Here is a 15,475-nt window from a genome sequence, read left to right as displayed (position 1 = left end):
TATCCTCTTCTTTTTTGTTTTAGTAGCAACTGTACTAGATATACCAGAAGATAGATCTATTGCCTACCGACCAAAGGTGTACTGTCAATCGTTGTTCAACTAGTAGGCCTCTAGGTGTACGAAGAGTTGGTGGTTGATGCTTTTCATGATCTTGAAGAGCAGGGAGGCAAAAGTGTGTAGTTAGCCGGATCCAAACTGGCTTCTTTTTTGCATCAGATGTACAAAGACAGTCTTCCACGAGTCTGGTACTACGCCTTTTCAGTATGAGTGCAAGAATGAACGCTTAAGCATCGCCGTTAACTCACAGGCAAACATACTTACCATAATGGGGGAAAAGCCATACGGCCCGCTCGGCTTTCGAGTGTTCTGTCTGAACTGTGCTTCTGACGGCAGGATATGGCACTCGGCAGGCCCATATTAGAGACTTGGTGTTCTTTTGTTTTTGGCGTTAGGTACACAGTGGTAAACCAGGGCTATGCACTTCGTCAATGTAAACTTGTTTTAAGGCTCAAACGAGTTATTTTATTTTGTATTACCCGCATTAATGTTGGTCTATTTCTTTGGACTGAAGCTTTATAATTTTTAGACTATTTTATTCTGTAGATATGATTCTACCATGTCACATCACTTATTTTTCGTCTCTACTCCAAAGATTTAATATTGAAATAGTCGAGTCATGTTTTATGGTCTGCAATATAAACATTATAATATTGGGGATTCCAAACCGGTAAAACGTATTCAAGTGCACTTCGTACCAAATTGCAAATGGATCGACACCTGATTGCAAATGGATTTCTGAAAACGTCGCAAATTTAATAAAACTTTAACAGTTTTTATCTTTGTTTTGGATATTAATAATGTCCTTCACAATAAGATGTTATTATTAGTCACTAAAGTTTATCAGATTTCCAATTTAATATCCATACGAGAATTTATTTGTCATTTAACGGCTATTAAGCATAAATTTGATAAATTTGTAACAAATTTAGGTAAACTTCATGGTAAAAATAAACGGATGACATTGATAATGATGATCATAAATGGAAAAATAATCTATTTACACAGTTGTCTACAGTTGTCACCGAATGCTTGTAGTGAGTACAGCTATTGAAAATTTCATCAACTGAAACACAATGTAAACACGTTTGCTTATAGGTACAGGTGGAACTTATGAAAGCGAGTTGTCAGAGCAAAAACCCCGCGTGAATTATAAAGTTCACCTTAACAGACGTCATTGTTACCAGTTATCCGAATGGGTTATGGATTTATATTCAGTAAACCGCAGTTATAAACGATGTGTCTAGACGAGGTTGTAACTAGACATTAAATTGTACTATCGGAAAGAGGGACCGTAGTGACTACACAGTTACATGTACTGTCACAGGTACCAGTTTATGACAATTATAAAGATTGTATGGCTTTATAGGGAATATAGAATAGAAATATATTTACTTAAGAATTGTTTTGTGCGGAGAAAAATAAATGATTTATTTAATTAAAACTATTTACATAATTAAATTTATATATTATATTTAATTACTTTCATAGATCGGAACGGACATATCAGTCTCATAGTTCATATCCAGAATACGTTTTTTAAGAAGGTTCCGGTAAAAATATGCGGACTTGCGTGGAACACGTTCAAAGTTACCACTCGTGAAGTTCACTTCATAGAGGCCATATTTTGTACTGAAAAAAAGAGCAAAAATTGATTGATAAAGAAATTTAGTACTACCTCAATCATTAAAATAATGGTAATAAAAAAAATATTAAATTTATGAAGTATTTACGGAACATGGTTTATAGGAATAAAGGGCGCTATATAAGATAAATTAAGATTGAAAATGTTATATATATAACTAGGTAACCCGACAGACGTTGTGTGTGCATAATAAAAAAAACTCTTGCGGGTGGTATTTCGTAAATCCGCAGTAGAACTCTACTTGGCAAAAGGAATATTCCTACCAAATTTCATATCTCCACTCCTTATGCTTCCAGAGATATCGAGATGGGTCGATACATAGGCGAAAACCTCATAAATGTATACATAAGAATAAATTATATTATATAGTATGATAATATAAGTCTGCTTACTCATAGCCACTGCCCCATTCAAAATTATCCATGAGACTCCACGCTGTATACATTCTAATATCAGAACCTTCCTCCATAGCATCTAGTATTGCATTTAGATATTCTTTCATGTATAAGATTCTATTGTCATCAATTATACCAGATTTACCAGCATAGCCATTTTCGGATATATAGACGGGAGGATTGCCATAATCCTCTCGAATTTTAGTTAAAAGTTTATAAATACCCCAAGGTACCTTAAAATATTAAATAGATTAGTATATTTTAAACTAAATTCAAAATATATTAATTGAGATTAAAGTGTAATTATTACATTCATCGCCCCTGATCCTGTATTTTTCCATTCGTAAGGTACATATTTAATAACATTGACATCATCATAGAAGGAAGGTGATTCAAAGAAACCACTAGTAGACTCGTTTCTATAAACTATTTCTGTAGAATAATGATTAAGTGCGAGAAAATCTGCACTGCCTTTAATCATTGCTACTTCTCTGGAGGATAGTTTAGGTAGTCTTGACCTTTTAAAACCCTGCATAAAACTTTTGTATTCTATTAATTGTTTCATTTTTTCTGGAAAGTCACCATTTTCAGAGAATATAGGATGAGTAAATTGCCCCCACTGAAAAAAATAAATATGCATTACCCACACGCAATTAACAAACTAATAATTATCAATATACCTAGTCTGGCCATAAAAACTGTTAGAAATAAAAATGAATTTCTATTTTTATGACATAATATAATATAATCATAATATAGATGAATACCTTAAATGCAGGCCTTTAATCTGTCTGGCTTCGAATCTTTGGGATTACGCACTGTTTCCATTGGAAACTCATCCACTACTTGTTTGTTATTTCTGAAGCGACTCGATGTCTTCTAAAACCGACCATAATTTTAAAACCAAGACCATAAATAACCAAGGGGTTCATGTCTGGGTTAATTAATTTATTTATTTATTAGAAGAGCACCAGTCTCCAGCTCTTATAAAGTCTTGAACGTTGACGTCTAATCAAGTTTTGGTGGTAGTTCGTGCTATGTGAACAGGTGCAGAATCTTGTTAGAAAGTTAACTAAGGTTAGTTAAGGTATTTTAACATAATCAAAGAGAACCCCTTGATACATATTGGCAAAAGTCTTCACTGCTTTTTTGCGACTGTTTGATATGACAGCCTCCACCAAACACTGACTGACCCAAGATTATACTGACCATATTGCACTTTTTCCGACCACTGATAAAGCTTTTTTGAGCTATTAGCGTGAACTTTGTCATTTTAATCAACTACTGTACATATATGATGAATATTTCATCACTGGAAAGGATATTTCTGTACTTTCGACGTGCATATCAGGACAGCAAGCAGTTTGATCAAGCTAGTCTCTTTAACTATAGTGTTGACTTAGGGTTTGTCCTTGTATTTCGAGGATAAGCTCCAAACTTCAGGTCTACCTTGATGTTACGTGTAACAGCTGTAGTGGGAATCATCATTTCACGTGCAAAAATTTTTTGTTTCGTTAGAAATGTTTTGTTTTGTTAGATTTTGGCGAATACTGTCCTTAACAGCATTGTCAGTCTTTTCAGTTCTATCAGCACGCGGGCGCCTCGATCTTTTATAATTTTCGACGGATGTGTTGGTATATATCGACAATACGATGCATGAATATACGACTGATGCCTAGCTTTTAGTATCTTAAAAACGACCGACAAATCCATACCGACTTGTGCAAGACGATAACTGCAATTCTTTTGTCTTTAACACCGCATTGCATTATATTTACTTCAGAAAATAGATGGAATGGTGGCAAATGATTGAAGTCTCTAACATAATAAAATCCAAATAGGAATTTAACAAAAATAAATAAGAAGTTGTACAATAATATATGGCCAGACTAGTTACCTAGATCTATGATACCTCAAACAAAGCGATGTCTTCAGCTGCTTCAAAATGCATTTCATTTTCAGGCTCATACCAGAAGGCACATATAACTATTCCAATTTGTCCGTCTTGCGAGTCTCTAAATTCATTATTATAAATGTGGTAAGCTGTAGCATGTGCTAAAAGAACGTTTTTTGCGCAAAGATATTCAGCAACACCATATAAATCTTTGTAACCAGTTGCAAATTCTTGATTGCAGGTTTCTCTCGGTTCGTTTATAGTAAGCCATCGCTTAACTCTATCGCCAAATAGTTCAAAAAGAACTCGTGCGTAATCGGAAAACCAATCAACAACATAAGGGTTAGTCCAACCACCCATTTGATACAACTTCTGTGGCAAGTCTACATGGAACATAGTTACCATAGGCGTTATATTATATTTGAGCATTTCATTGATTAAGTTATTGTAGTAGTTCTTTCCAGCTTCATTTATTTTGTCTGGAAAGCCGGTTGGAAGAATTCTCGTCCATGAAATTGAAAATCTGTAGAAATCTAAACCAAGATCTCTCATCATTTGAACGTCTTCTTTGTACAAATAATATGAATTAGCAGCATCATCTCCCGTTTCACATTTGGAGAGAACACAAGGTCTCTTATGAGTAATGTGATCCCAAACAGATTCAGACTTTCCTGGAATAAGATCATTTTTATTCACTATCATTATCTAGTCGAAAACATTTTTCTTGTACATTAAAAAAAAAAAACAATTTAAAAGCAAATATTTTTATGATCACGAGATGACCCACCATGTGCGGGTACATCCGCCCATAACAGTGAAAATGTATCGTATGGCATCATTGCGTGTACCAACGCGTCACTTTCTCATGTTCAAGCAAGAAGAGCAATAATTTTGCCTTTTTTATATCTTTATCTACCATTTCTAGATCGCCAAACATAATAGTAGTATATATAAAATAATTAAAATAAATAAATAGTAAATAATTTAAAATATGAGGGAATTGAAACAATTACCAATTAAGTTACCTTACACATAGAACCCAAGCAGTTACGATTAAAGTATATACTTTAAATAATGTCCCCATTACATCTAGCACTCCCCAAGGATCTCATATCGGCCCTTTTCTATTTAATATTTTCATCAATGATATAGACAGTATATTTCAGAATTCTCGTTCTCTTCTAGATACTGATGATAATTAAATAATTCCAAAAATTAGGAGTTCAAGTGATTGCATGCTCCTCTAGAATGAATTCAATTACCTCGGTAATTATTGCGTCAAAAAATAGTCTCACTATAGAAATAGATAAATATTGTGACCATAAGATTTGCCATAAGAGAAATACTCCGAGCTTGACCCATTCCAAGTCCCTAATCTACACTTTCAACAAGTTAAAGGTCAGGTATGAGGCAGTAGTAGTAGGGAAAACATACGCATTCTAACCAGGAAACTAATGGGGCACTGCAGATAAAACAAACACCTCTCAATCCTAAGCCTCACAGAGCACCTCTCTGAATGTGGTATTTTAATGCGTATGCGTATTATCTCTTTTGAAGTCTAAATCAAGTCACGCATTATGCATCATAAAATTGATAGGCATGTACATGACCTTCAAGTCTACTTCAACTGGTAGTAATGTACGTGCAGTATGTGTACTGTAATATTTTTCATTACTATCACTCTCGCCGTATTGAGCAACTCTGTGTGGCTGCGAAGGCGGCACTGCATTAGAGTTACTTGTAAATGCACGACTCATGTAAGAAATACATATATCAATAATAAAATGTAGTTTAATATTTATCCTCCGCTCCCAGCACCAGATCTATATAATGTAGCGTAAGAGATAACAACGCTAAACATACAAGTTGAAATAGATGTACCAAGTTATGGGAAGACTACTGAACTTGAAGAGTTCATTAGAAGGTCAGTTTGACTGAAAGTAATTTGAACTTTTAGACGACAACAGATGTAATGAGATTTGACACAAACTCTAGCTCGTAAGTCATTCATTCATGTAGATAGATAGAAAAATGACACAATGAATGAAAAGCGATGTAAATAAAATACTCAAATGTTGTACAATATAACCCCAAGAGTTACACAGCCGATGTATCAATAAACACGTGTCAAAATCAATGCTTTAGATACATAATATAAATATAATACCATCAACATTCCAAGCTCCTTCTATTTGATATGCAGAAGTTGCGGCTCCAAACATAAATCCATCAGGAAACTTCCTTGTGTTTTCTACGAAATACTCAGCTGTACTAAATGCCACGCACCCAAGAAAATATAAATGCAGTGTAATACCGCTGAAAGTAAAAAAAATATTAATATTATATTAATAGAAAGATAATATGACAATACGGTGGGAATGATATGTATTTATCTTGATATATTATTGCTTAAGGTTCTTTTATTGCTATAATTTTGGTAAATCGTTGTGTTAAGTTTTTAAATACTTTTGGTTATAACAATTTTTTATATACCACAAGAAAGGTTAACAAAACAAACGCAAACGTGGCCGTCCAAAGCAAACCTGGCGGTGGACTGTCATTGTCGAAGCAAAAGACATTGGAACGACCTGGAGTGAAATTAAGAGAGATGCTCAGGACCGATCGCGATGGAGATGCACTGTGGATGCCCTCTGCCCCAGCTAGGAGATACAGGAATTTAATGATTAATGAACTTGCAGTCAATCCTACATATTTTTTATTACGTTGCTATGTGGTTGGGCATATAACAAAGAATTGTTTTTTAAAGAAGTGAATAAACTATCATCTCTATCATTTTTAGTTTCTTCAAAGATGGAGTCAAGTTTGTTTGATAATTTATTAAAGTAAGCGTTATTTAGCGGAAATCCATTACTATCCAAATGTTTAATGCTGGCACGAGATTTTTTTTAGTTTCGCCTCTACACGAGGCATCCTCAGGCAGACTCGCCAAATTCTGGCACGAGACAATTTTGAATTCAGCCATATATATATAACCTATATATTGTCTAACCTTCAATTTCTTATTTTAAATCATTTTATTTAATGAGTAAAAATTTAAAACGTGAAGTGGTATTAATAAAATATAAATATAATATAAAATGAAAATAATAATCAGTCAAATGAAATGGCGGAATCCCACGAATATTTTACTCGTTAATCAATAAATAAGAATAAAAGAGAAAATCAAGAATAATGACTTGACCTGTAAAGAGTGTAAGTGTTTATTTTTTATTGAATAATATCAATATAACTTGACCACTTCGTTTGATAATATTCGTTTATGGAGTAAAATAATATTTTTTTAATAGTGTTAATAATTTAAATTTAAATCTATTTAGCACTGTCTCCTCTCTTATTTCTTTTGATAATTTACTAAATGTTTTTACACACATAGCATGACAGTTTTTTTTTGGTATAAAGTGGTTCTAATGTGGGGTACTCGAAGTCTAGTAGAATCACGCGATGGATACAAAGAGATCGCCTAGCCGAGTGAGTGAATTAATTTGAATTTTTCTTAACAAATAAGCTATCCAGTAGTATATAAATTTCGGTAACAGTCAGTATGTTTAAATTTAAAAATAGTGGTCTGCAGCAATGGAAGGGCCCTAACCAATTACAATTTTGTCATTATTTAATGATGGGTTAAGGTTAGGTATTAGAAGAGAAACGTCGTCCGCAAAAAGTATGCATTTTCGTGAAGTAGAATTTGGTAAATCATTTATTTATTTATTTAGAAATACCAACATTTGTTTACATTGATGCGTTATTTATTTATAATACAGACTAAATATAATGTACTTAATGTAACAAACAATTACAGGTATCTACCACATGCTTTAATAATTTTCACAAAGTAAATATTAGTTTAAGAGAAAAAAAAATATGCTAACAAGTAATAATGGTTAAATGATTTGGTATTAAATTATTATTATATAAGATTATTATATCTTATATATAAAATTCTCGTGTTCAATGTTCGTTCCCATACTCCTCCGAAACGGCTTGACCGATTCTCATGAAATTTTGGGAGCATATTGAATAGGTCTGAGAATCGGCCAACATCTATTTTTCATACCCCTAAGTAATAAGGGTTGTTGCAGACCTACTATATATATATATATATATATATATATATATATATATATATATATATATATATCACCCTTAATTTTTTTTTTTTATTTTTTGGACGAAAATTTTTTTTTTATTTTTTTTTATAATGTGGCATTAAAAAATACATACAACTTCAAATTTTCACACATATATTATCAACAGTTACTTTTGTATCGCGATTTTAATATCGGCAATACAAGGTTTGCTGGGTCAGCTAGTATATTATAAAAGACTAATAACTACTAAATTTTATTCGCCAAACTTACATGCAAATAATTTACGAACTGTTTGGATAGAAGACGTGAAATTACTATCGATGTAATCGCTATATGTGTTTACCACCTTGCTCAGCCTAGGAATAGGAGAGTTCGCTCTAAACATACATTTTCGAACCGTTGGAATTAGCGGAACAATTTGCTTCCGGGGTACCGACTAAGGACACGAAAATTAATATAATTAACAGAAGACGAGGACAGTCAATGTCATTTAAAAGTTTTAATACAAAGATAAGATCGATTAGAGTTCGCCTGTCTTCTAAGGAAGTCATTTTGAAAAAACAAGTCTATTAGCATAGGAAGACAGACTTTTCCTTGAAAGTCCATTCAAATAAATTAAAAGTTAAAAAAAGTAAATATTAAAATAATTTATGTATAGAAAAAACAGCAAGGGCCCTGGAATGCTGCCTTGTGGTACATCTGAGTTTGAATAAGTCCACTTGGATTCATAAGCCATTATATTACAATTTTGTCCAGAGTTTGTTATATGAACACATTGTTTTCTATTTTTTATATAAGTTTATTATAAGTAACATTAATTTAACAATATATCATGGTTAACATAGTCAAATGCTTTGGTCATGTCAAAAAATTTGCCTGTAACTCTTTTTTTATTGTCAATATATTTAAAATATGATACACTAATAAAAAAAAATAACAAAAAACAACCGCCTTCAAAAACACTATTACAAAACATTATATATAATGTGCACTAAAAAGTATAAAAATAATTGCGTATTTTTATACAATCTCTAATTAATTAATCTAATTCTAGATACGATTATTGTTATTTATGGAATCGGTGTCCTTCCGCCGCAACCCGCTCTCGCCTCCTCACAACTCAAGCACATCTGACCTATAACTATGTATGTAGTAACAAACGTATCATGGATGACACCGACTCCAAAAATTACAGTAATCGTAACTAGAATAAGATTAATTAATTAGATTGTATAAAAATACGCAATTATTTTTATACTTTTTAGTGCACATTATATCTATTGTTTTGGAATACTGTTTTTTGAAGTTGGTTGTTTTTTTGTTATTTTTTTTTTATTTTATGATTTTTAGTGAATTTGAAGGACACTAACTAACAATTTGTCTCAATATGTGTAGATATACAAAAAAATTCAGTACAGCAGTGAACGTAAGTGCTTTGCAATTTGATTACAGACAGAAATTCTACCACAGATTGCACCCTTACTGTAAGTTGTTAAGGAGTCCCATTGATACGACAATAACTTAACTATATCTATGTTATGGTAGATGACTTAGATATCCGGATAGTATAAGTGGTTTTCTCATGGATACCACTGTCAGATCTAGACCAAATTAGCTTTCAAATAAAAAAAGAATTATCAAAATCGCTTCACCCAGTCGAAAGTTTTGAGGTAGCAAACATAAAAAAAAGAACATACCGACGAATTGAGAACCACCTCCTTTTTCAGTCGGTTAAAAAAAATTTAGGACTTGTAGTACATTTTCCTTTTTGGGATGCATATTGAGCCTCACATAATACATTAAATTTTGTAAGAAACTGAACCAGTCTACTTTGCATTAATTTCTCATATAACTTGGATAGGATCGGAATTAGTGTGATCGGTCTATTGTTTTATCACCTTTTTTGTGGACTGGTCGTATTATTGAATATTTATGTTTTTCTAGGAATTTTCCCTGGGAAAAAGAAAGATTTATTAGATACGTGAGGAGTTCGACAAATATGGTAAATCTACTGCAATATTAAAGCAGCCGGGTAGAGATCGCATCGTAACCTGCTGATTTTGTATCTCTTAATAATTTTATTGCAGCTGCTACTTCATCGTGAGTGCATGGCGTCAGATAAATAGAATTATTTACTGCTTTAACTTTTTTATAACAAATATTGGTGTGATTTTATAATTGGGATCTGTCACTTTCGCAAATATTTTATTATTAAAGAGGTTAGCAATTTTTGAGGATTACTTATTGTAGTTCCTTTGTATATTAATTTATCGATGTCCGCGGAGAAAAATTTATTGTCACTTTTGTTTTAGATCAGGTCCCAAACAGCCTTACACTTATTTGATGATTTTCTTATGTGTAATTTACTATGGTAGGTGTTTGCTCGCAATATACGTATTCTAAGAAGTTTACCATATTTTTTGAGTAACTGTTTTCGATCAGGCCGCTTACTTAAATAGTAGTTTTTACATTTGGGTTTTCTTGCATTATTATTAATTTTTAGTAGCACAAAAGGAAAACATAGGTTGAAGAATAATAAGTAGATTTCATGGAACAAATTAAACGCTTCATCGCATTCAGTCTTGGTGAATACTTCAACCCAAGTTAATCTCCAAATGCAGTCTATACATAAATTTATCTATATTTTCTCTGGAAAAATCTCTTTTCTTTGTAGACTTATTTATAATTTTCTTTCGTACTTTATCTATTGGAAGGTATAAGATTTGGCATGTATTATGGTCTGACAGGTATACATGTTCTAATTTTCATTTAGCTTCTTTAATATTACTAATAAGATGGTCAATGCATGCATTTGTCTGGTCGGTTTATCATTTTGGAGTATCAAATTATAGCAGTCTATAATTTATTTGTACATCATTGTATGTTTTGTTCCTTTATTAAATCAATATTCATATCTCCACATACAACAATTTTATTTTTCTTATTGATATATTTGTATAATAACAACTGAAATTTGTCAAAAAATTCATTAATATTTGAATCAGGAGTTCTGAATACAAATAACATAACATTTCGCTTTTAAAAGTTCAACTCCACAGCATTCAAAGACTTTTTCGTGGGCTATCTTGTTGCAAGCAGGCAGTGGGTTAAATTCAACGGAGTTTTTTAATAGGATGCAAACTCCACATCTTTTCTCTTTTTGTCTGGTAAAGGAAGATGCAAGCCTGTAACTTTATAAAAGTATATTTGTTTCTTCTCCTAATTTTACAAAAGATTCAGAAAAGCATAGAATATCCATGTGCATATTTTTGTCCTCGAACTCATTGAGGAAAATTTCTAAAACTTCTAATTTCATCAAAAGACCTGCTATATTTTTGATAGAGTATGTGTAGGTTATCTGTGACTCTGTAGATTCTCATGGCCTTTTGCTTTTATTTTTGTAAAATAATATGGTATTGTTCTCTTACATGGTTTTATGTTTGTATTATGTAATGGACTGATTTGAAGATTAATTTCTTTTAATAATTTGGAGGGCTTCCTCCCGCCGCGACCGCGACTCAAGCACATCTCTCCTATAACTATGTATGTAGTTACAAACCTACCTTGGCTGACACCGACTCCAAAAATGACAATAATGGTTACTAGAATAAGATTTCTTAATTAGATTGTATAAAAATACGCAATTAATTTCAAACTTTTTAGTGCATATTATATCTAGATATTTTTGTAGAATAGTGTTTTTGAAGTCGGTTGTTTTTTGGTAAAAATTTGTTTTATGTTTAGATTCTTAGAACTACACTAACAAATAAAATGTCTAAATTTGTGTAGATCTACTAAATTTTGCAATGTAGCAATGAACGTTAGCGCATTGCAATTTTATTACAGACAGTTACAAAAATTCTGCCACAAGTCGCACCCTTACTGTAAGTCGTGAAGGAGATTCATTGAAACAATATGTTATGTTTTTTTTTTAAAGTGATAACCCTCACTTCTAGGAACCTGAGAGTTGAACAAAGCAAACAGAATTATAACGAGGCGGTACTCGAACGGTTAGCTCAGTTGGTGAGAGCACCGGCACGGAACGCCGTAGGTCGTGGGTTCGAATCCCGCATCGTTCATAAAATTTTGTTTTTCAAATTTTATTTGTGTATTAATCCTAGAAGTGAGGGTTATCACTTTAAAAAAAACATAACAAATTGTTTAGATTTACAAGAGCGACATCTCAAATCAATTTCCTAATATGCAAATATTGGGGTTGAGCAGGTTATCAACTGTAAATAAAGTAAATCCTATAGATGAAGCCACAACCTGAGAGTTGAACAAAGCAAACAGAATTTTATAACGAGGCGGTACTCGAACGGTTTGCTCAGTTGGTGAGAGCACCGGCACGGAACGCCGGAGGTCGTGGGTGCGAATCCCGCATCGTTCATAAAATTTTGTTTTTCAAATTTTATTTGAGATCCATTGATACATCATATTTAACTACGACAACTACTTGACCATTACGATGTTTCGGTAGGGTTCTAAATATCCGGAAAGTATAAAAAAGAGTTGGCCAAGTATCGTTAATTTGCTCCTTAGAATTGAAGAGTTCCGTTACTTTGTCATGGATCCCATAATCAGAACCTAACCAAACTCTCACCAAACTTTCTTAGAATATATCCTTTCCAATCAAAAAAGAATTATCAAATATGGTTGGCGCGATATTGAGTTATTCGTAAATTTCGCACATACTTATAGCAAATTAAAGACTTTTATGGTTTTCTCATGGTTACCATTGTCAGCTCTTGCCAAATTCCATTTGGCCAACACGGGATGCACCAGCTTTTAAATAAAAAAAGAATTATCAAAATCGATTCACGCAGTCCAAAGTCTTGTGGTAACAAACATAAAAAAAAACATACTGACGAATTGAAAACCTCCGTTTCAGTTCCAACATCAATAATACTACAACATTTCTTTGTGTTTCTCAAAATACACACACACACACACACCTTTATTCAAATAACATGTGCATTGCATTACTTTGAAAATATACCACATAATATCATACTCCTATCACATTAAATAAGAAGATAGTTTGACTCACCTTTTAATATTGTTCATGTTTGATATCAACATTTTATATGATCACTTTGGACGTCAAGACAATATAAAATACAGAAACCGATAGAAACAATGAAGATGTAATTAAATATTCTGATTAGCTTTAATAAAATTAGAGGCACTTTACATTAAATTGCACTTAAATTAACTCAATTATCTCAACCGCATTTTTCACTAAGTCTTTCTTCACTCACAAAGAACATATATATATGTATATAATTATCTAATTGCTGATTACTTTTACGATTAATTACACGAGTTTTAATAATAACGTGTTTTCTTAGTGATAAAACAAGTCAACGGTGGAATGAGTGGCTGACTAAGTAGTAAATGCGCTTGTAACATTATGAGACACGAACTTATGAATATCATAACTTTTTATGTTCGTCCTTGTATGAATTGTAAAGAGAAATAAATATTGGAATTACTGAAACGATACTATGTCATATACATACATTATTATTGAAGTACACTTAAATTAAGCGGTTTAATAGTGGTAGTAATTATAGTCTTTTTGAAGTGAAAACCTCTTGTTGAAAGCCGCGTTGTTCACTTTTTGGTAGGGGATAATCCTATTGGTTCGCGTCACTGACATGCTCATATCTAGCGTACCCGATAAATAAAAAATTAAAAAAATAAATATAAAAATATACACGTTAAACATAAAAATGAATGGATTTTGTGAAAAGTTCAATGTGTAATCTACTGTGCATTACTGAAATAGTGTTTTTGTGTGATTAATATTTTATTGAAAACATGTTTAAAAATAAATTGAATATAATAATTTAATTCTTTCAAAACATTATTGAATTTCAAATTTTAATACTAAAAGTTCTAAGTAGTAAGTGTAGTTTCGCCGGAAATCGAGATAAACCGTTTTTATCCTTAAACACCTTTTCCACTTCTCAACCTTATATCGCCCGTAATTTATTTTTCCTTTCATATTTGTTATATCCTCTTCCCTTTTAGAATGGGTTTCATTAGAATGAAGTAATAGTAGACTATTACTTTTTTTCACTTTTTATCACTTTCAAGGCTTCATCACTGGTCTAGTAAGGGGCCACATCCAATACTTAATTCGTATTCAAATTTTGAAACCCTTACATAAGAAATATATCTGGGAACAAAAAAAATATGCCTGCTGTAGAAATAAAAATGATCGCCGGTGCCACTACTAACAACACTACACTTTAAATTTTCTACTACCTGTTTGTGGGAAGATCCTTCATAAATAACACTGTAGTCAGTACTGACAAAATTATAAATTACGTAAAGAAAGAAATAAATCGAACCATTTATAAATAACACATCGAACAGTCAACACAAGCCGCAGCTTGAACCACTAAAAGTAGTAAGACCATAGATTCGAATTAATTTTTAATATAATAAAAAAAAAATAACAAAAAAACAACCGACTTCAAAAACACTATTCCAAAACAATAGATATAATGTGCACTAAAAAGTATAAAAATAATTGCGTATTTTTACACAATCTAAGTAATTAAACTAATTCTAGTTACGATTATTGTTATTTTTGGAATCGGTGTCCTTCCGCCGCGACCCGCTCTCGCCTCTCGCCTCCTCACGACTCAAGCACATCTCATGTGATTCTACTCAACCTAATAAAAATTTTACCTTATCTGCTCATACATGTGACATGGCTGATATAGAAAACTGTCTGTGCACTAAACTTGAAAGAGTAAACACCACCTCGGTGTAATTATAGACAAAAATTTATCATGGTATCCTCAGTTAACTGTAGTTGCCAACAGAGCTAGTAAATTGATCTGGATATTCAAACGCCTACATAACGTCTGTGATATCAAACTTATTAAGTATATACACATCTCTGATACAATCTATCCTTATATATTGTATAAGAATCTGGGGGAGTACTTTGAAAACTCAATTCTTAAGCATAGAACGAGCACAGAGAGCAATAATTAAATATATGCTAAGCAAAAATCGTCTGTATGATACCACAAAATTATATTATGAAGATGCGGAACTTTTATCCGTAAGAAAATTATATATATTGCAATGCATCCTAAAAATACACAAAAGTAAATTTATAAATCCTTTGATTTTAAATAAACGTAAATAAATACAGTAATTAAATGTAAATTTACTAAAACTAAGTTTGCGTCTAAACAATTTAATGCACAGGCTACTAAATTATACAATACCTACCTGAAAACTCTTAATTATTTAGAAACTGAAAACTTGCTAAATTAATTATAATATGTGTAAAATAGTGTAAATGTGTGTTCTAAAAAAAAACTATATTATATTAATTTTTGTTTGTAAT

The 15,475-nt window shown here is 32.0% G+C and overlaps 1 protein-coding gene across 3 annotated transcripts; it reads right to left on the bottom strand.

The window, feature by feature from the left end:
- Nucleotides 1–1,510: 1,510 nt before the first annotated feature.
- Nucleotides 1,511–13,702, bottom strand: LOC126969235 (myrosinase 1-like). 3 transcript variants are annotated; one of them, XM_050814589.1, is made up of 6 exons: nt 13,151–13,671; nt 6,159–6,307; nt 4,010–4,662; nt 2,408–2,716; nt 2,095–2,330; nt 1,511–1,689 (listed from the first exon to the last, which is right to left on the bottom strand). In XM_050814589.1, the coding sequence occupies exons 1-6, from the start codon at nt 13,180–13,182 to the stop codon at nt 1,533–1,535; spliced, it is 1,536 nt and encodes a 511-aa protein (XP_050670546.1). In that variant the 5' UTR covers nt 13,183–13,671; the 3' UTR covers nt 1,511–1,532. The 3 variants fall into 3 exon arrangements, with proteins under 3 accessions (XP_050670546.1, XP_050670547.1, XP_050670548.1); XM_050814590.1 differs by lacking the exon at nt 13,151–13,671 and adding an exon at nt 9,798–9,942; XM_050814591.1 differs by lacking the exons at nt 1,511–1,689; nt 2,095–2,330; nt 2,408–2,716 and adding an exon at nt 2,865–2,976 and having other exon boundaries at nt 3,995–4,662; nt 13,151–13,702.
- Nucleotides 13,703–15,475: the final 1,773 nt, after the last annotated feature.

The sequence above is a fragment of the Leptidea sinapis genome, chromosome 17 (assembly GCF_905404315.1).
Source record: "Leptidea sinapis chromosome 17, ilLepSina1.1, whole genome shotgun sequence".
In the NCBI taxonomy this organism is placed as follows: Eukaryota; Metazoa; Arthropoda; class Insecta; order Lepidoptera; family Pieridae; genus Leptidea; species Leptidea sinapis.
Note: the sequence above shows the minus strand (reverse complement) of the source record. Positions and strands in the feature narration are given on the sequence as shown.